The sequence below is a fragment of the Pelecanus crispus genome, chromosome 11 (assembly GCF_030463565.1).
Source record: "Pelecanus crispus isolate bPelCri1 chromosome 11, bPelCri1.pri, whole genome shotgun sequence".
NCBI lineage: Eukaryota > Metazoa > Chordata > Aves > Pelecaniformes > Pelecanidae > Pelecanus > Pelecanus crispus.
In genome coordinates this window covers 31543852-31566524 of record NC_134653.1, presented here as the reverse complement: position 1 = coordinate 31566524, position 22673 = coordinate 31543852, and the positions used below count along the sequence as shown (strand labels likewise).

The 22673-nt window shown below is 59.2% G+C and overlaps 1 protein-coding gene across 1 annotated transcript; it reads left to right on the top strand.

Annotated features, from left to right (window-relative positions):
• The first annotated feature begins 568 nt into the window (after positions 1–568).
• SH2B3 (SH2B adaptor protein 3) lies at positions 569–22255 on the top strand. The gene is made up of 9 exons (XM_075718978.1): positions 569–928; positions 1291–2079; positions 15364–15465; positions 15729–15820; positions 15912–15997; positions 16200–16414; positions 16762–16933; positions 17277–17632; positions 20067–22255. The coding sequence occupies exons 1-8, from the start codon at positions 788–790 to the stop codon at positions 17570–17572; spliced, it is 1893 nt and encodes a 630-aa protein (XP_075575093.1). The 5' UTR covers positions 569–787; the 3' UTR covers positions 17573–17632; positions 20067–22255.
• Positions 22256–22673: the final 418 nt, after the last annotated feature.

The window sequence follows — 22673 nt, the reverse complement described above, 5'->3', positions numbered from 1 at the left end:
ATCTCCCCTCGCCTAGAAACTTCGCAGGATGTACTAGGAAGGGCGGCGGGTGGGCAGAGATAGAGGTCCGCTTCCCGGCGTTATCGCCTCCCCGGCTGCAAACAAGATCCGCCGTGCTCCGCATCGCCCCGCTCGCTTCCTCCCGGCCCCTGTTTTTTTTTTTTAATTTTTCCTCCCCCTGACAAATGCAATCACTTTTCCTCCCCTCCCAGCAGCCGAGGCGCTGCCGCCGGGTGGCTGGAGTTTCGGGGAGGCAGCGGTGCCCGTGCCGGCGTGGCAGGATCCGGGTGGGTTGGCTGATGTTTCCTGCCTGAGCGGAGTGCATGGCCCTGATAAGTGCCGCGGGCGAGCACGAGGTTCGGTGGTAAGCAGCGTGGCGCAGCCGGGCCGGCCGTGGGGAATGCTGCTGCCGGGCTCAGCCGGGCACGCCGGGGTGGCTGCATGCCGGCCATGGGTGCCGTCAGATTGGCCTTGCAGCAAAATCTGCTTGGGGCAGAGATACGGCGTGGTTTGCTGGAGCCCGACGAGCCGTCGGTCCCTCAGGCAGCGGAGCATCCGCCTAGGGACATGTGCTTATCCCTGGCTGTGCCAGCAGCATGGCTGCGTCTCCCCAGGCCGGTGGGGCCGGGTGGATCTGGCAGGCGAGGCAGCTCCATCCCTGGATTTCTGCAGCTTTTCATGTTGTTTCCTCCCTGCCCGCCCCCACTCCAGTTTTATCAGCTCCGTCGAAATAGGTCCCTGGAGGGAAACCCATCAGCGCTGCGAAGCCTTGGCAGGAGGAGAGCGGATGCGGCCCGGCCGGGCGTCCCCGCGGGGCGGCGGGCAGCTGCAGGCAGCTGTGCTGGCAGGAAGCCGCGCAGACGCCCCGCTCCGGGACCTGCCTGCACCCCACTTGGCAGGTGGGGAAACTGAGGCACGGCCCTGCCAGGTGGGGATGGAGATGCAAGGTGCTGCAGCGGGGCTGGGTGCTCGGCGTCTTGCAAGGCCACCGCCGCCTGTGCCGGCTGGCAGGTGGCGAGCCGTAGCGTTCGCTCACGCGGCCGTGCCGCTCGCCGGGGAGCCGGCTGCCCCCGGGCCGGCTGCAGCGCCCGTCCCTGGGCTCTGCCCTGATGAATGAAATGGCTTTGACCAGGGGCCAAGCTGACCGCGGCACAGCCTGGGCCGCTTGCCCTGCGGGTACGCATCCAAAGCGGCGTGCAGCCGCGCCGGCCGGGGGCTGCCGGGGCGGGGGGGGGGAGGCGTGGGGGTGTCGGGGCTGCCCTGACGCCGCTGGTGTGCTCTGTCTTGCAGCGCGGCCGCCTCGCTGGAGCCACGGCAATGAATGGGCACGCTCTGCCGGCCGGCACGCCAGCGTATCCCCGGGGCTGGCATGAGTTCTGCGAGCTGCATGCCATCAGCACCGCCAAGAAGCTGGCACGGCACTACCTGCGCTTTGCCACCGAGCACCCGCACCATGACCTCCTGGCCGCCGAGAACTTCTCGGTGCAGTTCACTGACCTCTTCCAGCAGTACTTCCGTCATGAGGTGAATGAGGGCTTCGCCATGAACCAGCCCCGCATCCTGCCCGCCATCCCGGCGCGGGATTACCGGGAGGCACACCGGCGGCACACGGACGTGTCCCTGGGCACGGTGGCCACCAAAGCTGAGGTGGAGCCGGGCGCCCGCCCGGAGCAGCCCGGCCGAGCCCCCGAGGCCACCCCGATGGGGCTGCGCAAATCCTGGAGCTCGGAGGAGCTGGCGGGGCAGGTGCGGCGGCCCTTCTCGCTCAGCCAGCTGCGCAGGAGCTGGCGCAGTCTCTTCCGACGCCGTTCCTCGGACGCTCTCCCTGGAGATGGGGATGGGGAGGCAGCGGCAGAGGCGGCGGCTCTCAAGCCGGGACTGGGCAAGCGCATCCTGCCGTGGGGGCTGTCACGGGAGCAGCCCCCCGAGGTGCGCAAGGAGGGGGTCCTCAAGTACGGGCTGCTGGATGAGACCTCCCTGGACAGCGGGACGCGCTGGCAGCGCTGCCGCCTGGTGCTGCGGCGAGCGGGGACGCCCGACGGCGAGGAGTATGTGCTGGAGCTCTTCGACCCGCCCAAGGTAAGGACCTGCCGGCTCTTGCCCATTTCTGCCAGGCGATGCTGCGGGTCCCTTGGCAGCGGGTTGGGGACGATGCCAGGGTGCCAGCATGTCCCGCGGGGAGGAGCGGGGCCACGGTGCGTCTCTGATTGCGAGGGTGTCTCACCATGAGAGGTGTCTGGGCACGAGCCTAGCACCCAGGCGGGTTTGCTCTGCCACTGCTCTCCCTCCACTGCAGCCACACACGGCTGCACCCTGTTTATTTAAGTCCTCGGAGAAGCTGAGCCGCTGCTGCAGGCTCACACTTGCAGGGTGAAAGATGCTGCGACCACGTGCCGAGGGCGACGTGCGCGCTAATTATTACAGTCGCTCGAGATGCAATTGCATTTCTCCCTGCTGGGACCCCAAACCTGGGTTTTCCAGCTAGAAGCAGAGCGCCTGCCTTGCGAGCTGAGGACAGAAGCTGGTGGCCTCCGTCCCACTCATCCCCAGCCCCATGGACCTGTCCCAGCAAGGTGGGGGTCCTTAGGTCTGGCAACCCTAAATTCACCCTGTCCCCGCTGTGCCGTGGCTTCAGCAGCCAGGGCAGCTGCTTGCCTGGGCAAGCTGGGAAAGGAAGGGGGAAATAGAAATTAGGCTCTGTGCCTTCCTCTGCTCCCCATGGGACCTGTAAGGGACTTCAGTTTTTATTTTGTAAGTACTTTTGTGGCTAGAAATTCAGATCTCAGCTACCCCGGGGAGCTCCCGTGGTGCTTAAGACGCCGGCTGGAGTGGAGATGATGCAGGATGTGAGTGAACAGGGGGCGATGTGGGGGGAGCCGTGGTGTTTAATCTTTAAAAAGACAGTTCCTCCACATGGCAGGTCTTATGCAGGCCTGATGGGCTGGGTTTTCTCTTGCTTTTTCCTTTTTTTTTTTTTTTTTTTTTTTTTTTGTGCTCGTTCAACTTTGATGACTAACTTGTGCTTCAGAAGGAGGAAGTCTTGGGTAGAGCCAGAGCCTTGTCCCTGCCTTCGGGCTGTGTTTGCTGCTCACTGTGGCAGCGGGGTCAGGGAGCAGCTGGCTGAATTCCTGCTATTTCTGTCAAACAATTCCAATATTAAATATTAAAAAAAAAAAAAAAAGAAAGAAACAACACCAAAATTGTGAAATCTGAAAGTAAAAGCTAGTTTTGCTCCGTCATGTCAGGGGTTGCGGTTCTTTGTCCCCATGGGACCATGTGTCCCCATCCCAGGGCACAGGGCTCCAAACAGGAACGGGGCTCTTTGAGGGTGCTCCCAGCAGCTGGGCAGCAGCACTGGGTGCCGGCGTGGTCCGGACCCCAGCTCACCCAGATGGCACTAGGCACATCAGACCCCGCCACAGGGACGGCCCGGCGGGTGGGGAGGAGGTGTTGGGCTGGTGCTATTTCAGGCCCTGCTGCCAAATTTGCTGTTGGCTTTGCTCCTCTTCACCCTTGGTGGCTGTTGCCCAGACCTGCCCTTGGGGCTTTGCAAGAACCAAAAATAAAAGCGAAGCGAGGGGATGCCCTCCCAGGGGTGGCGGTGCTCCCCAGTGCAGGGGGACATGGGCAGCTGGGGCCGAGCACACCCCTCCACGGGCACCCACCCATGCTCCCCGCCACCTGGGCACCAAGCCCCCGTGCATTTTTTTTTTTTCCCCTGGGCACATTATCGCTGCAATGGATTTGGCCGCCTCCACACCAGGTAAAATCCCCGGTGACCCGGCACAGCTGTTGGGGAGAGCCGAGCCGTCCTTCCTGCTGAGCCTTTTCCCCCCAAGGCTTTTGGGCGCAGCGCAGGGAGCAGAGCCGTGGCACCACTGCCACTTGCAGACCGGAGCAGCACCTTTGTCCCGCAGGACGAGCGCCCGGTCAGGCCCCCACCACATCCCGCCTGTCCCCAGGACCTGGTGCTTGCAAACACTGCTTTTTCCCTTTTCTTTTTTTCCTTTTGTCTTTTTTTTTTTTTTTCCCCTCCCTCCCCCTGGGAAGCAAGCCCAGCGCACAGCACATTCTTCCTCTGCCCGCAGCCCCTGACCGGCTTTGACCCATGGGAGGGAGGCATTTAAAACGAGACAGTTAGCAAGTTCACCCAGCGCTCCGCAGCATTATTCCTTGCAGTTTGCAACAAATCTCCATCCCACGGAGATTTCCCGGTGAGTCCCTGCCACTGTGAGGCCGGGGCCCCTGCTGCCCCCCGGGGCCCCAAGCAGGGGGGTTTCTCAGCCAGGTCCGCGGAAGCAGGGATGTTCCTTGCTGGATTTCGCGAGTCTCCGGAGTAAATTGCTTCCTGTGCAAATACTCTCAGGGCGGGTCCTTCCTTTCTAATTAACTGGGCCGGGGCCAGATCCTGTCTCCTTTACAGCAGAATCAATCCAGCTCCTTTCCCAGTAACTGCAGTGGAATTCTGGGGGCGGTGGAAAGCCCCCCATGGTGCTGGTGGGTCCCACTCTGAAAACCCAGCAAGGGGGCAAACCGCGGAGCAATGGGAACAGAACGGCTTGTTGGTGTATTTATTTTTTCCTTTAAAATAACTGAGTAATAACCAATAACTTCCCGGGGAAGGCTGCGGGGAGCCCCCTCCCCTCCATCCTCCGGCCCTGGGATGCTCACGGGGCCGTGCCGCTGCCTTTCGCCCGTGTCGTGGATCTGTTCCTGATTTGAAGATGCTGTTAATCATCATGGAAGATTAATGGTTTTAAATAAGCAACTGTAAAAAGAGTCCTCAGGCACTTTCATCCCCGGCTGGTCTCTGGACCGTTAGGTTTAGTCACCCTCAAGGTGTCCCCAGAAGTGCCCTCCTCTTCTCCCTTTCTACCCTTTAAATAATACAATGGAAATGGAAATTCAGCCCAGCCTCCCAGCCGTACAGCATCAAGCCAAGCCCCCAGATATTCAGCACCTTGCAATGACCTTGGGAAGGCAGGGTACGTGGGGAAAGGTGGTGGCCCCACCGCGGCCATTGCTCCCTCACTCTGCTTTTGGCAGCTTTTATCTTATTTTCCCCCCTACTTCCCCCACCCCCCCCGGTGCGCTCCAACGGGGCCTCTCGGCCTGATCCCGTAACGTGCCCGGCATCAAAGGGAGCAGGGCGCTTTGAAGAGCCCTAATCCCATTTACTGCTTGGGTGGCTGCAGCCCGTGCTGCGCTGGGCGAAGGCGTCAGCGTCGGCAAGCGGTGCCGGAGCTGCCGGTGGTCCCTGCGGTGCTGCCCGGCGTGGGCTTCCCATTCGCCAGGGATGTGCCGGTCTCGTGGGAGCTTCGGCTGAATGAGATGGGGCTTCCCGTGCTTGCAGCCGCTGCTGGGTTGGTTTTGGCATCGCTCCTTCCTCCCTCGAGCGCTGGAAAAATGATGTTGCAAGGGAGGGATTTGGAGATGACTGGATCCGGAGCTCTCCCGGGAGCGGGTCACAGCCGGGCTGCAGGGCACCGCTGGGTTCAGGGCACCTGGCGTGGGGGGGCAGGGGGGGCACCTGGACCCCCGCTCTGGGGACATGCCGGAGGGTGCCGGCGTGCTGGGGAGAGGAGGGGTGCGAGGATGCCGTGCCACCAACCGGTGCCAGGGCGAGGTGATGATGCTCTGTGGCACGAGGCTGCTGGGGCCAGACCCAGCACCGGCGGGGCCATCCTGACATGCAGAGCGCCTGGAGCAGGGGGATATCGGGCTATCTGTGATGCTTGTATGTATGGGGGCATGTATATATGTATATATACGCATGTGCACCGGAGAACCAGTGAAACCCTGGGTACGGTCCTCGGTGTGCAGCACAAGTGGATTCTCTGATGTCTTGTAGTGATGCTCACCAGTCCTCCCTGCTTTCCATGGAGGCACTACGGGCTTTCTCCGCTACCACGCCATATATTCTCATATAACTTCTAGGATCAGGTAGCTCTGAGGCCTCTCCACCTTCATAAATTTAAGCCAAAGCTGGCAGACCAGGTTTGCATGTTTTAGGGCAGCCCTGTGGGGTTTGGGGGGCTGCCCTGTTCATCAGCTGAGCCCCAGCCCTGAGTGCCTTTTATATGGCCAACTCCTGAACCCCATGAAAACTGTAATTTGCAACGGAAATGTCCCGAGCCGTTTCTGTTGACCAGATGTTTTTACAGGAAGGGGAAAGGAAATGGGATTTGCATTTGCGCTGGTTTCTTTATAGCATTTTAATGAAATCCAGTGCATCCTGTAAATTGATGGCATGCCGAGACGAGCCGGGAAGGCTCCTTCCGCTGCAAACCCGTGGTGCTTGTGTCACGGCTCGTATGTCTTCAGCCGTGGCCACAAGAGGAGCAGTATTTTTATCTCTGCTCAGCGTGAGACTGCTTTGACTTCCTTTTTTTCATTCTTTTTCCCCTTCCTTTCACCTGAAGCTGGTTTCTGAGAACTGCCACCTCCTGAGCAAGCAGGTCCCGTGCCCCTGGGGTCTGATTTTCAGCGCCTGGGGCTCTGCACGGCAGCCGGCCAGGCACAGGGTGGGGGACATCCTAGTGTTGTGGTCCTCATCCCCATCCCGATTCCTCCTGGAGCTGCTTTTTACCTTCAGGAGCAATTGGGGCTGCTCAAATGCAGCCTTAAGCGACTCAACGGAGGATATGTGGAGAGGCAGTGGTGGAGGGATTGCTGCTGCTGGTTCCTGCCCACAGGGATGGAGAGGCCACATTTTGGGAAGCCTTGACCCCAGCAGCAGCTGCGCTTGCATCCCTATTCCAGGCAGGGACTTGAGTAAACCCCCTCTTTTGCAGCACAATGATTTGCTTCAAATCCAAACCACCTTTCCTCTTATTTGTGACCTATAATTATGCTTAAAAACTGGATGCGCCAAGTTGGATGCACAAATGCCCTTGTTGCTACTGGAGCCCCATGAGTTTCTCCATCCCTCTATTCCTGCACAAAACGATGCAAAATGGTCTTTTCCTCCAGTGCCCCGCAAGAAGGGGTTTGTGCATGATGGGAGGGAAGCATCTCAATGTCCCATCACCGCCCTGGCCCGGGGAAAGGCACGTTTGTGTCAATCTGGATCCCATTTGGTGTCCTCCATCCTGTGAGCCGAAGCAGGCTGGACCACGTGTGCTCCTGTCCTCGTCCCCGTGGTTTGCCCAGGGGCAAGCTGGCTCGCACCACGTTTTTTTCTCTTTATTGCAATAAAAAATGTTAAACAGTCCCAGCCTGGCAGGGTTGCTGCCTTGATCCTCCAGCCAAGAGTGACCCTGTAGTGTTGTCCCTTGGCGGCTGGACAGCACGTGGCCAGAGAGCTGCATCCCTCTCCTGGCATCCCCTGGCATTGCATCCCTCGGGACCACATCCCTCTCCTGGCATCCTTCTCCTGGCATTTCCAGGGACCGCATGCCTCTCCTGGCATCTCCAGGCACCGCGTCCCTGCCCTGGCATCCCTCTCCCAGGATCCCCAGGGACCGCATCCTCTCCTGGCATCCCTCTCCTGGCATCTCCAGGGGCTTCATCCCTCTCCTGACATCTCCAGGCACCACATCCCTCTCCTGACATCCCTCTTCTGGCAGCCCCAGGGCAGGAGCTGGGAAACCTGTTGTGGGGTAAGAGCCAGAGGGGTTTGGGTGTACTGCAATTCCCTCAGGAGAGGTGAAACTGCACCCAAAGGCGCCTGGAGCCCCACCGAAACCCGCCCGCAGACTTTCACCGCCGAGCAGGGCGGGCAGCACATCCCCTCGCTGCTTCACTTTTGGCGCTGCGCCGCTTGCTGTTCTTCGAAGGCGCGCAGGGCTGGGCGTCCTTTAGGCTTTTTGAGATTTTGGTGGTGACTTTTTCTATTCCCCCCCCCCCCCCCCCCCCCCCTTTTTTTTTGGTATCGCAGGATGAGGGTGCGCAGGGGGAGGGCGATGAGACAAAAGGTTATTTGTCATTTATTAACCACAACTTTTTCCATCCTTGGTCATGCACGGAAAAAAACACTTTTAGCAGTGTAACCACAGCCCGGGCGCTAATTGCTGAAGAGCAGAGTTTCTTATTTTGGAAACTGTGTTGCTGGGATGGAGCTTGCCTGGTCTTGATGATTGGGTTGTGAGGGGAAGGGTGCGGGACAGAGCCCCAACCTGCCGCTTGGCCGGGCGCTGGGGTTGTTGGGGTTTGCAGGAGAGATGCTCGGAGGGTTTCCTTTCTTTTTAACGCCATCCTTTGAAACCCACCCTGCTGCTGCTGGGGGCGAGGTTGCCCCATCACTGTGACCCCTCCGCTCACAGCAGTGATGCTTCGCTGCCTGCCAGCACATGGCTGCTCACGGTCGGGGCCGTCTCCTTCGCACGGATGCTGCTGCAGAGCTGCTCGGGTAGGAAAGCACCACGTGCAAGCTGAGAAGTGAGCGAAAAATGGAGATATTAAATGAATCACAGGAAAAAGGACTGGGAAAGCGCTCAAGGACGGCACCGCTTCCCCCCGAGCCTCCTGCAGCTGCGGGTGCGAGGGGCCGTGGGGTGCTGGTGGGTGCGGGAGGCTGCTGGGTCTCATGCAGCCCTGGAAGCCGGGTGTGAGATGCCCGGTGGTGTTTTTTGGGTGGTGTTGTCTTTTTTTTTTTTTCTTTTTTCTTTCTCTTTTTTTTTTTTTTACGGCCCAGGATGTGGTTGTTTCGAGGCTGAGTGCTGCTTCTTTCAAAGGTAAATATTTATGAGAGCCTGCAGAGGCAGCGTGGGGTCTGAAAGGATTCATCCCACCGCCGGTGGCTCGGCCAGGGCGGACCCCACTCCTCCCCACCAGGCAGCGGGTCCCAGCTCCGACCAGTGCCCGTGATATGCATCATGGTGTTCAACAGCATCTTGAGATTATGTTAAAAACAATGCATTTGGGGCAAGATCTGCTTCTTTCTGCCAGGCAGGGCACAGCACTGGGCAAGGGGCAGGTCCTGCTTTGGGACCGAAATACCCACCCGGGGGGGGTCAAATATTCCTGCTTGGGCTCTTGAAGCTCTTACATTGTCCTGGGCGATGCAAAACCCAGGGTGATGCAAAATCCTGGCACATCCTGGGGAATGCAGGGACCCTACGGGGTCTGTGCTAGACACCCCACATCCCCCAGCCCTCTGGAGCCAGGCTTCGGGGTGATTCAGTCCCTGGCTGCAGCCGGCTCCCGCTTGCACGCAGACACCTTGTTTACTTTCCTCGCTTGTTGTTTATTCCAGGAAATTATTAAAGCAGCCCACGCTGGAAGCGAGTTTGGCTTAAAATAAAAAAAAAAAAAAAAAAAGGGGGCTGGTGAACGCTGCCTGTTTACAGATCCTGTTTATAGCCTCTGTCTTCCCGAACCCTACTGTGAATGTGAGCCTCTGGGCTCTCTGGTTTTGGGGGGATTTGCAGGGTTTTGGGGAGGAAGCATTGACTCATTTGCATGGATCCAGCAGCCGCTGAGGTTTATCAAGGCATAAAAGGGGCAGTCAGCCCCGAGGACGGGGTGGGGGTTTCTAGCCAGACCCCCCAGATCCCTCCCCACGGGTATGGATTTACCCGGCGGCTCTTGGAGTTGCGTTTCACAGCACCTTGGGTTTAATTTAGTAAGAAATAGGGGCTCGGTGGGTCGGCGGGGGTCTGGGCTGTGTTTTCTCGCGTCGCCGTTCAGCAGCACTCGGCAGCCACTCGGGATGGGAACAGAAGGTGCTTTGTGCCCCGGCCGCCCCCGAGCCAGCGCTTCAGGCCAGCACAACGGTGCCTCTTGTCACCGCCGAGCCTGGTCCCCTTGGGGATGGCTCTGTCCCCTGCCGCGAGCTTTGGGGATGCTCAGAGATGGGGTGTCTTTAAACTCTTTTGTCCCTCTGGTGTTGGTGGGTTGAAGATGCTGGCCAGGGTTTGGGGTGGGCAGAGAGGGGTTTTTGGGGTGGTGATGGCCAGGGTCTGGGGGGGCTTGAGCTCACACAGCAGCCTGCAGTGGGGATCACCTCTCGTGTGTCTCTGCTTAACAGAGGCAGGAAACCTCCTATGCCCAGTGCCCCTAGCCCAGAGCAGAGAACCCCATGACGGTGTTCACTGCTGCCGTCAGTAGGTTTCAGACTGAACAGCCGCTGCAGGCAGGCAGAGGGGCCAGCGTGTGCGTCCCTAGGGCCCTCCCAGCGAGCTCTGAGGGGGTGAGCTGGGCTGGGGGGGCCCCTGCAGCGGATGCGGGGTGCAGGAGGCACGTGAGAGGCCGGGGGTGTGCATGGAAATGGCCCAAATCAGTGAGATCCCAGCCCCCAGCCCCAACACTGTCATTGGCACGGGGCTGCCCGGGATGCATCCCTGTTCCCTTGGGATTAGCCGTGGTGCAAATGCCCGAGGAGGAGCATTGGGATTAACTGTGCTACCAACCCCCCAGAGTGCTGGGATTAGCTGCTGGAGGACAGGTGCTGGGATTAGCCATGCCGCAAACCTGCAAGGCTGAGCGCTGGGATTAGCCGTGGTGGAAATCCCTGAGGATGAACGCCGGGACTGGCCGTGGTGCAAACGCACAAGCACACGTGCTGGTATTATCTATAGTGCGAAGTCCTCGAGGATGAGCGTTGGGTTTAACCATGGTGAAAACTCCCAAGGACAAATGCTGGGATTATCTGTGATGCAAAGTCCCTGAGGATAAACGCTGGGATTACCTGTGGTGCAAACCCCCGAGGCCGATTGCCAGTGCAGCAGATACCTTGCACCCTCCAGCGCGACCCTTGGTGCCCCCCCCACCCCAGCCCCACAGGACCCCGTTGCCACCCCGCTGCCCTGCGCCGGGACGATGGAACGTGTTTCCCCTCCAGTTTGCCTGGCATCCCTCAGGATGGGGCTGCATGTCTCCATGCTCCTGGGAAACTTCACAAAACTCCCCAGAGCCGTGGGCGCGGGCTGTGGTTTTACACCGGCATAACCTGGCTCTTGCACCACTGCAGGTCTCGGTGGCATGCCTGTCTGTCCGTCCACCAGCAGCCTGGCAGGGCTGAGCCATGCCTGGGCATGCTGCAGCTCAGTCTGAGGTTTGTCCCATGCGTAAGGGCTACACGGCAGGCTCTGTGATTTACAAGAAGCGACAAATCTTGCCTGTATCCGTCGGGGACCTTGCACAAGGGCTCACAGCGCTTCCCCACCTCCCACGGCGTGACTCATACTGGAAGTGAAAGAGCTGGCACAGGGGAATCCCCGGCGTGTGGAGGGGCCGGCGGCAGCGCCCGCCGCTCTCGAAGGATTTGCTCTCCGCTCCACACAGTCTCGGCTTGACGGCCCTGCCGCCATGACTGTGCCACTGCCGTCATTGCTGTGTCACCGCCGTCATCGCCGTGCCACCGCCATCATAGCCATGCCACTGCCGTCATCACCGTCATCGCTGTGCCACCGCTGTCATCCCCCTGCCACCACTGTCATTGCTGTGCCACCACCATCATGACCATGCCACCACTGTCATTGCTGTGCCACCACCATCATCACCGTGCCACTGCCGTCATTGCTGTGCCACCACCGTCATCATCCCCAGGCCACCACCGCCTTTGCCAGCAGGGGACTGGGCACTGCCCATAGCCGCTGGGAAGGGTGAGTGGCTCCGGCTCCCTCCCATGCAAACCAGTATTGCGGGTGGTGGCAGCGTTTTGGGGACCTGGCAGAAATCGGCTGAGCCCAGGGGTGTCTGGGTGGGGGTGAGTGCCAGCACCCTGCCTGTGCGTGGGCGGTGCCATTGCCGGTCAAACCTAGAGATGCCTGCCGCTCTCCCGGGCAGTCTGATTTTGCTCTTGTTCTTGGAAAGCTGGCTGCCTGCCTCTTCACCTGAGCGGAAAAAAGCTCTTCCAGCATCTGCAGTGTCCCCTGTGCATCCATGCAGGTCGTGCTCCTTACAGCAGCGGCTCAGAGCATCACAGTGAGAGCTTTCCCGGCACATGTGGGCGGGTTGGAAGGAGTTTTGCTTCCAAAAAAAAAAAAATATAAATCCAAAATATCCTTGTTGTAGAGGTGTAGGGGGAACCGCCGTGCTGAGTGAGCCCTTCCGGGCGGTGGTTTCACTGCCGCTCACACGTAAAAGCAAGCGGGACGGTGTGCTGTGAAGGCTGTCGGAGGGAGGATCACCGCGAAAGGAGCTGGCGGCGCGCGTCGGTACGGGCAGCCCGCTGGTACCGTGGCCGCCTGCACGCTGGCCTTGCGTAAACACAGGTAGTAAAGAAAGTGGCGGGCAAAGGCTTTGCGGTGAGAACTGTTACCGGGGGTTTGCAAGGCGGAAACGCAGCAGCTCCTCTCCGCGCCTGCAACGCCCGAGCACAGCTGTGACCTTGGCCTGACCTTCAGCTTGCGTTCCCGGCACAACCACAGCGCCGAGCTGGCGTCGGTCTCCTTCCTATATTTGGCAGATGCTGGCAAACCCCACTTTCTCCCGGCCACCCTGCCCTCCCCAGGTGCACGGTGGCCGCGGATGCCGTGCCGGCACTCCCTGTGCCGTGCTGGTTCTCCCTGTGCCGTGCTGGTTCTCCCCGTGCTGCACCGGCACTCCCTGTGTCACCCTACGGGGACCCTCCTGGGGGGTCAGGGATGCAGGGACATGGGATGAGGGGTGCAGTAGCGTGTCCCCCCTGGGTTGAGCCATGGGCTCCGGTGGGATGCTCTGGGCAGGGAGCAGGAGAGAGTTTTGCCCTGGGGGCATTTTCCTCCATCTTCCAGTTTGCCCCATGTCCCCTGACACAGGGGACAGATGTGGTCTGGCTGAAGTGTTGTATTTTTAAACCCTAGAAAAATCCCCTGCAAAGAACAAAAATACAAATACTGGCGGACAGCAGAGCACAGCTGGGAGGACACTACTCTCAAGCACTAAATTTTAGTAGGTGCCAAGAGGTGCCCCCAGCCGACAGGACTGTTGTCCCTATCGGTGGCCCGGTGTCCCCAGGAGCGCCCAGCCCCTGCAGGGAGAGGGGGCTTGGGGGAGCCAGGCTGGATCCTGCTGCTGCCAACCCTGTGAGCCGGAGCTCACCCATGTTGCACCCCAGGATGGGTTGTTTTGCATGCTGGGTGTTGGACCAGGGATGCTGCAGCAGTGGCACGGTGGCAGCTGTGTCCTGGGGGCTTGGGAGTGCAGCTGTATGGGGCATCGTGTCCCCAGGTGATTTTGGGGGGTTGTTCAACCTTGTGCTGGGGTTTCTCCCATATGCACAGGATCCTTTGGGAAGCGATGGGGTGAAGTCTCCGGCATGGGAGCTGATGCTGGTTGGGCTGGGGGCTGAGCTGGGGCAATATCCCGAGCATCCTGAGCATCCCACCCCATCCTGAGCATCCCAAACCCAGCCGGCAGCAGGGGCTACCCAGCCCCACGATGCTGCCGTGGCACCTCTTTTGCTGAGAAAGAGCCCGTAGGCGCCGGGTGAACATGCGGTGTGTTGAGTGTGCAGTTTTGGTTACTGAGAAATCCCTTTCTCGGTACCGGCTGCCATCGAGCAGGGCATCTTGTGGTCAGGTGCGGAGGTTCGGGGGGGCGGGGGCACCGTGCCTGCGGTAGGCACTTCTCCGAAGCCAGACTGGTTTTTTCGGGTGCCGTATCTCGCTGCTGCATCATTTCCTTCTCCCTTCACGAGCCCCGTCTGCACTGTCCTCAGGGAGGGATGCAGGGGGCTTCGCCGAACTTCCTTTTCCTGGAATTTCCCACTTCCTAGGAAAGCGCGAGGCCGACCCCAACGCCACAGTCGGGATGCGTGCCGATAACGCCTGCTGTGCCGGCGAGCTCAGGGGCACGCTGGGTGTCACAATCCACGTGTGGGAAAGCAGCCAGGATGGGCAACCCCTTGACTTTGTCCCTGCAGGACTTTGCACAGGACGCAGTTATCTTCCGAGGATGGCAAAAAAAAAATAAAACTCCTTCAGGATAAAGCACCGGTGCTACTGCGATGGCTCGCGGCACCCCCGGCCCCGCCGGCGACAGTGATTGCAGCTGCAGCTGCAATCACTGTCGCCGGCGGGGCCGGGGGTGCCGCGAGCAGCCGCGGTAGCGCCAACCCCGTTGCATGATGCCGTTCGGCAAACGACTTCTAAGAACTTTCTTTTTGGCGCAGCTCGGCGCTGATAAGGGCTGATCCCTCTCACGCTGCGTTTCCGGCCCCAAAGTACACGAAGTCCTCGGTCGAGAGTGTTGGGTGGGGGGGCGGCGGAGGGAGAGTGGAAAAAAAAAAAGGCGACTAAACATGGTTTGGTGGGGTGACCGGCACAGCTTGGAGCACGTCGTGTCCCCCAGAGCCTGGTGGGGACCCCCTTGGGGTTGTGCAGCTGGTTAGGGACAGGGAGGGGGTGGCTTTGCTGCCAGCGTCGCAAGCTCAGAGCAAAATTCAGGCACTTTGGTTGACGAAACACCTGCAGCCTGGCATCGCGTGCGGGGACGGTGGCCGTAGATCAGAGCGGGAGCGCGGGGGCCAGCGCAGGGTGCAGCGACTCAGCCCGTGGGATGCTGAAGCCACCGCGTGAATCACAGCCAGCCAAAATTTTGTCGTGCTGTGCTGGCAGCAAGCCTGACCCGGGGGGACGAGTGTGCGCTGTGGGCTTTGCCAGGTTGCGTGGGGCAGCTGGCTTGCAGAGCCGCATGCTTGGCTCCGGCCGCAGGGATGAGCATGGAGGGGTCAGCTCCATCGCCCAGCACCCATGCAGGGGGTGGTCCCTGGGGTGTTTTGCATCCAGAAGGGTCCCCAGCACCCCGGATGCAGCCCGGTCCTGGTGGCGGCTGGGTGGGCACCACGTGCCGCAGCCTCACGGTGGTCAGCGGCTCACTTGCCGCTGCACGGGGCACGCTGGGCAGCAGAGGAACCGAAAGCTGCTGGGAGGGGTATTATTAGCCTTTCTGGAAGTGTTTGCTCAGCGTTTTGTCATGTGCCTGTGTCAGCGCCAGACTGGCTGGGCGGCCGCTGGGAGCTCTCGGCACGCCACCGCCAAGCACGCTGCCAACCCCCTGCACCCATAACCGGGGCGCTCCCTGCCTGCACCCCGATTTCGCCATCGGTGCACACAGTCTCCCTGGCACACACTGCCATGCTGGGAACCCCCTTCTCTCCTCCACCCGTCCCTCTACTGCCGGGTCCTTGGGGTCCACTGAGATGGGTCCCCACTCTGGGTGCCACTCACCGCCCCCCCCGGGGTGCCCTGACAGTGGCTGGGCAGTGCTGTGCGGGGTATTTCCTTGCCACGTGGGGTATTTCCTTGCCACGTGGGGTATTTCCTTGCCAGTGGGGTATTTCCATGCAGAGCAGGGTATTTCCTTGCCAGCTGCCGTGCCTCGGGCAGCTCCTGGCAGACTCAATGCCCCATCCCGGTGGAGCAGCGGGACATGGGGTGGTGTTTTGGGGCGCGGGGGTGTCGGGGCTCAGCTCAGCCGCCGTGCTCCCCTCTGCAGGGCTCCAGGCCGAAGCTGCACGCCGCCTGCTCTGCCATCCAGGAGGTGCGGAGGTGCACACGCCTCGAGATGCCCGATAACATCCACACCTTCGTCCTCAAGGTAGGGCCCTGCCGAGGGGTTCCACAGCTGGCCCCGAGGCCTTTCCCACCCCTCCGGCGTGCACGTGGCCGCCGAAAGCTCCCGTGCCAAATTTCATTTCCTCTTCCAAGCTGGGGAGGGGGTGCACGGGGGGCTGTGGCATTTGGGGTGGGGGACCCTCTGCCCCAGCTGGGGTCAGGGTCAGTCCCCGAGAGCGGGTGGGTGGGAGGGGGATGCAAATCTCTCTCTCTGAAGCCCCCTTGTCTCTCTGCGATGTCCCCCAGGTCACCAACGCCACCGACGTCCTGTTTGAGGCGGGGGACGAGCAGCAGCTCAGCTCCTGGACAGCTGAGATCCGGGAGTGTGCGCACAGGGGGTAAGCACCCAGCGGGTGTCCCTGAGCCTGGGGACGGTGTCCCCCAGCACCATGCCAGCCTGCTCAGCCTGGCTTCTCCCGTCCCCGGCAGGTCTGACATGGGTGACCCTGAGCTCCTGGCGTGCCAGCACCCTGACACCGCGGCCGCCAGCCCCACCGCCAGCACCAACAACCAAGGTGAGCAGCGGGGACACCCAGGGGACCCGAGGGACAGGGCATCCCTTGCCGGCGGGGGGGGTCCCTGTGTTCTGCTGTGGCCAGCCGGGCTGATCGGGCATCCCCAAATGGCATGGCAGGGGGGCAGAGCCATGGAGGGGACGGGGAGGTGATGGGCAGGGGTCCCCGCTTCCCTGGGGCGCTCATCCCTGTGCCCTGGCAGGGCCGACGCCGGGGGGTCCGGGGGAGGCGGCAGGGCCGAAGATGGAGCAGTTCCTCTCCTCCTGCCCCTGGTTCCACGGGCCCATCTCCCGCGTGAAGGCAGCTCAGCTGGTGCAGCTGCGGGGGCTGGAGGGCCATGGCGTCTTCCTGGTGCGGCAGAGCGAGACGCGCCGCGGCGAGTACGTGCTCACCTTCAACTTCCAGGGCAGAGCAAAGGTACGGGCGGGAGAGGGGCTGGGGCAGGGTGGGGGGAATCTCTCAGGAATCCCTCAGGCAGCCCGCCCGCCGCGGCATGGTCCCTGTCCCGTCACATCCCACTCCAGCGAGATGCTCTCCTTGCCTGGTCCCTGCCCCGATGCTTGCCGTGGGCTGGTGGCCCCCTTCCCACTCCTGCGGGGCAAAAGCCCCTGTGGCGAGCTGGGCACCGCGGGCTGGGGGTGCAGCACATCATGCTAAGGTTGTTCCCCCCCCCCCCCCCCCCGAAATATCCCCATTGTCCCCCCATCATCTTCTCCAGCAAGGGAGCCGGTGGAAGGGTAACAGGTCTGTGCTCCTCCCCACAGCACCTGCGGCTGGCGCTGACGGAGTGGGGCCAGTGCCGCGTCCAACACCTCCGCTTCTCCTCCATCGTGGAGATGCTGCACCACTTCCATCGCTACCCCATCCCGCTGGAGTGCGGGACAGCCTGTGACGTCCGTCTGTCCAGCTACGTCGTCGTCCTGCCCCAGCCACAAGGTACGTGGGCACGGAGGGATGCGGTCGTTCTGATGGGGTGCAGGGATGGGGGGTCCTGTCCCGGCGGGAGGGATGCGGATGCCCCGGAGCTGTGCAGAGCTGGGCCCTTTGGCCGCATGCCGGGGAGGGGAAGCAGAAGCGCCTGGGCAGTGGCACAAAAGGTGACTCCCGAGCTCCCAGCTTCCTCTTTCAAGAAAGGAGAAGCTGCCCCAAACCGCCGGCCGCTCCCCGCTGCAGCCGGAGTGGGTGCGGGACGCGCCCCTCACCCCAGCCCCGATAGCCACAGCGCGGGCGACGAGGCAGGAGCACCTCACCGACTGCCATCTCTCCCCTCCACCCGCAGCTCCCGGCTCTGGCAGCACGGTCCCTTTGCCCCTGCCCGCTCCCAGCTCGAGCCCCGAATTCAGCCTCGCCCTCGCTGGCTCCTCCTGCCCCCGCGGCCCCAGCGAGACCCCCCCGGGCCCCCCGCCGGAGCAGATCTTCCACCTGGTGCCGCCGCCAGCCGAGCTGGCGCAGAGCCTGCGCCCGAGCGGGGTGGCCACGGCCCCCGGCCCTTGGCACCGTGATTCGGACTACGAGGCAGAGGCGCCGGGCAGGGGCCACATCCGCGCCATCGACAACCAGTACACGCCGCTCTGACGGGTGCCGCGCTGGCACCGGGATGCACTTTCGGGTGGAGAAATCCTAGAGACCTTCCAGGTATTCCATCGAGGAAAGAATGTACTTAGTTTCTTCCTTCTGGTTAGGGATATGTAGTAGTGTATTTCTGAAAAGAAGGGGGTAATTTTTCACTCCAGTACGGGTGTGCTCCCTCTCTTTGGCCTGTTGAAGGGCCTTCTATTTTTATTTTTGTTATTATTATCAAAGCTTTCTCGTTACTGTTTACACACGCTGCTCTTGCCTGTGGCCCTGTGTGCTGAGCGTTGTCCTGTTGAGCTCAGTCTCCTGCCTGTCCCTGGCACGACAGCACCCAGTGAAGGAACTGGAGCCTTGTCTTATGCCCATATAATTGGAGAAAGAGAAAAAAAATAAGGGGGGGGGGGTGCGGGGAGTGTGGGAAAAGTGGATTATAAATTCCTCGACCAGTTGCTGGTCCCGGCTGCGCGCAGGCAAAGACGAGCCTTGTCCTCCCACCCCAGCACGTGCTGCCGCTGCCAAACCTACCAGCAAAGCCTGACCTGCCAGAGCTGAGCTCCCACGTCAGGCGAAGGTGGTGATCACCATCAGAGTTTGGGCTTTATTTTTTTAGATAAGGCAAAAACTGGCTTTTCTTGCTTTTTTTTTTTTTTTTTTTTTTTAAAACCTGGCACAGTCGCAGTCACTCCCTGCAGCAGCCAGAGAAATACTTACACCATTAGCCTTAAGACGTGAACACTAACTGCTCCATCATTAAGGATGTCACTAGCTGAGACCGAGCGCGGAGACTGGCAGCAAACCACTCCTCCCCGCGATGGAGGTGTTTTAGCCCAGCGATAGAAATGTTTTAGGCACAAATCTAAAGTGAGTTTTCCCGCCAGACATTTTTTCACCTCGCCAGCGCAGGCGGCTGCCCACCCCGCTCTCACGTGCCTTCCCCCCGCCCCAAAACACTGTGTAACCAAGAGTTTGGCAGCATTTCGAGCTATGCAACAGCGAGGGGGTGCCAGCAGTGTACGTCTCCTCACCTGGAGGAAAAACTTCTCCCCGCCAGCCCCACCCCGAGCCCGCAGAGGGGCTGCACCCCCCGACGTGCCTTAGGTGGAGGAGGCCGGTGGGGGCACCTCGAGGGCCACGATTACACCCCCCCCCCCCCCCCCGCAGGCACTTTAACTCATTCACCTGCGTGCATCTCGCCCTAGGAGCGCTGGTTGCATGCACGGCGAGGCGTGCGCCGAGCAAGATGTAACTCCCCGGGGACGCACTGTGCACCCAGCAAATCCCCGGGGCTCGATGTCCCCGTCCCCAGCGAAGGCACCCGCGCAAGGAGAGCAGCGCCGGAGCCGGGAGCACGGCCATGCCCAGATCTCCGTGGCTGTTTTCAGGCTCTGCAGCCGTCGGTGCCGCCGAGCCCGGGGTGCCGCTTTACCTGGGGCAGCCAGCACGGCTGCGCCAAGAGAGGAACCGCTTCTTAGAAGCTGACGTTATTTTAAGAATAAGGAAGGGGCTGGAGCCATTGCGACACGCAGGAGGGGATGTTCGCGGCATTTAACTTCCAGATTTCTCAGCGGAGCCCGTGCGACGCTCCCCAGGATTTTGGATGCAAAACTTGCCTTGAAATTGCCTTACAGAAAAGCCTTTTTAGTTTATTTCTTTTTTTTTCCTTGAGGTGAGAACCTTCAGGAACAGTAACATTTAGGAATGAATTTGAAAACAACCAAACAAAAAGCTTCATGGGGCTGAGTTAGGGAGTTTTGCAAAAAAACCCAGCCTCTCAGCTTTGCCATTAAGCCGGCGCGGGTGGCAGTCAAAGCCCGAGGAGCCAAGCTCTGCCTAAGGCCAGGAACTGCAGTGCTGGGCTGGGCCAGAAAGGGCAGATTTGGTGCAGGCAGGGGCCAGGACCAGGCAGGGCCAAGATAGCCGGGGCCAAACGCAGGCCAGGGACTGGCCGTGAGAGCAAATCTGGTTTTATAAGTAGTAGTCAAAGGATGAGGGCTGGGACAAACAGGATACCATCGACTTGAGAAATCACCTTGGCTTTGAATTTTGTGCCTCCCCATCTCTTGCCCCAGCCTTCTCCCGGGCTGTCTTTGTACATTCAGAGCAGGCAAAGTCTTTTTTTCCTCCCTTCCTCTATTTAAAACGACTTGAAAAATGGGCGCACAGGGAGCAATCCTGTATTTCTGCAGGGATCAGTGTTTCCCAGCGCTCAGCACACACCGTCGCACACTCACTCTTGAAAGCTGAGCATTAAGAGCAAATTGCACTGGCCAGTCACACCTCCAGCGTTGCCAAACCCGGCGAGGCTGCCGGAGAAACAAAAGCAGCCCTGTCCTCGGCTGGAGCTTCTCGGCCGTATCTATATCCCGTTTTCCTCTCCGGACGAGCACAAAGGCTGCACCGGCCGGCAGGAGCATATAGCTGGGGCTGGTTTGTGCCAGGCAAGTCAGCTCCCTTCATTGCTAATAACTAACTCCCCATGATCTTGCATTTATAGGGATGAAGAAGGGAAGGGGAAGAAGCATAGCACAAGCTGTTGGCTCCTTTGCTTGCTTGGTGCATGGCTCCCGGAGCACGCACGCCTTGGAAAACACTTGCACATGCTAAAACTTGCTTATTTTTGAAGAGCTGATTTTAGTCCTGCTGCGCTCCAGGCAGCCACATGCAAACGGGTCTTTCCCTAAAAGACGAGGTGGTCTCACCCAAATCACCCTGCGCTCAGAGCATCTGCAAGAGAGAACGGGCTGGGAAAAGGGATTGCTGTTCACAGCCAGCGCAGCCCTTGCCGCATAAATCAGATGCTGCTGCTGGGATGGGCTGTTTTGGCACACCAGGGCTTATTGTTTGAGTGCCAACAACCAAACATGCACGCGCATGTGGTATTTTTAACCTGCAGTTTAATTGCAAGGGATTTCTCCATAGTTTAAATAGAAATTGCTGAGCTTGATTAGCAAAATATATGCTGAGTTCATTATCACCCTGTCAGCCACTTCCCCTGTGCAAACAAATTCCGGTGGATGTGAACTCCCGTTCTCTCCACCAGTGAGCAGTGGTAAAGTCACACTGATTATTTGTAGAGTTATTTCCATCTCAGACCTCACCAACAAGGTAGCCAAGGGCTGTCCAGCCACCCAGCTCCATCTCCCCACCTTAGTGCTCTGCTCTGCTGCCGCTTGGACCCGCCATGGTCCCAACCCCAGCTGCACTGGGACCTGAGGGTTTTTTTGGGCTATTTCCCCAGCTCCTGGAGGGCCAAGTCTGAAATCCCATTTGTCCTAGAAAGCATCTGGCTTGTGACACAGGTCAGAGCCTGACATGCAGCCCTACCTTTGCTCCTGCCAGCACACGTTAATCCAGCCTATAAGGTACGCCTCTTATTACAGCAGTGGGCAAAGAGCATTAAGCCATTCCAGTATATGGAATATAAACAACCTGCATGAATTCTTATATTCTAAATGTGGGAAAAGAGCCTAGGACTTGCAGGTTTAGTTGCCCAGCCCAGGTGGGTTTTTGTCGGCCTGTATGAAATATCAGCATTGAGTTTTGGGAGGAGGGGAAGCCAAGGGAAGAGCCCCCGCGTTGCTGCGTGCTGCAGGTACAGCCGCCTCCTGGGCTCCGGCGGAGGAGAAAGAGCTGAAATAAAATCGGACGTGACCCCGAGGTCTTGGCTCACAGCTGGGCCCTGGAGATGGGCACGTGCAACGTGAGCTTGGATGCAATGTAACAGCCATGACCCCAATGGGCAGCGACTCTCGGTGCCTTTGGCTGGAGCCTTTGCCCGATGACCACTCACGCAGCCCCCCCCAAGAAGAGGGCTTTAGGGAGGGAAGCCCCATGTCAGCCAGGTACTCAGGACACTCGTTTTTGGCAATAAAGATGCAAACCATGCAGTGCCTTTGCCCTCTGTGACAGCAGGAACCTGGCGTAGTGCATAACCTAAGACCTGGGTCCAGCCAGACCTTCTCCCGCTCATCTCCACCTTACTCTTCGGAAAGCGCTTGCTGTTTGCTGACAGACCCTCCCTATCAATGGCTTTTGCACGTCCTTGTTGGTGACAGGTTCTGAAGAAGCTCATGATATGAACCATTATTTAATCTCTTCATCCATCCCTCCCTCCTGCATCCCAGCCCTGAGGAACAGCACCAGCAATCCCGAGCAGGTTACCAAACACTGACACCCTCGTTGCCTCGTCGATGGTTTTTGCATTGAAACTATTTTGGGGCAAAGCTTCTAGCAAGAGGTCCAGGTCCAGGGCGAGGCCAAAACTTCTTGTTTCTTACAGCCTCTGGACCACAGAACACTCTGCTGTCATCCAACCAACGGAATTTTACTCTAACAAGCCTATAAAGCCTTGGAATCTTGACTAACAGGTTCAAGTATTCCAAATTTTAATTTAAGCTTGTCCGATGCGAACAGACCCCACCTTCACCAGCAACTGCCAGAGGTGGGGGAGGTGACTGTGCATTCTCTAAGTGAGCCTTTAGCAGGATGATTATAAGTCAACAATTGGTTGGGTGAAAAGCATATTGATCAGAAAATTCTACTTTTCACCTGCAGTTCTTGTATAGTAGATTTTTCTATATATTGTTTCTGTTATGTACTGTACGAGTAACTTATTCTTGAATAATGCAATTTTAGTATAATATTAAAAAATTCTTCTCTTTAAATAAACTTTTTAGAACTTGTTTCTCACTTTTAGTCTTTAGTCTGATTCTCTCCAAGTGCCTGGATACTATTTTAACAGATACTGAATTAATGGTTGCTAAAAGACAGAAACCCTCCCTTAGAAATGAAAAGCCGACAGCCCATGGGACGAGCTGTTCGTCTCAGAAGACTCATTCAAGGAGCCCTGCCCCAAGCCACCACCACTGTCTGTGACGGTCTCATGCCCCCTGCTGCCCACCTGAACACAAATTCACTACATTTTACTGCGCTGCTGACCTGGAAGGATTAAGACAGAAGCTGCAGCAGTATTTGTACTCCCCCCTGTGTTTTTCACCAAGCCACAACGGGCTGTAACTGCTGTCCGTGAACGGTTGTACGTACGACAGCTTGCTTGTCCTGCCTCTGAAGTGCAGCTACAGCATGATCCCATTTAACCAGC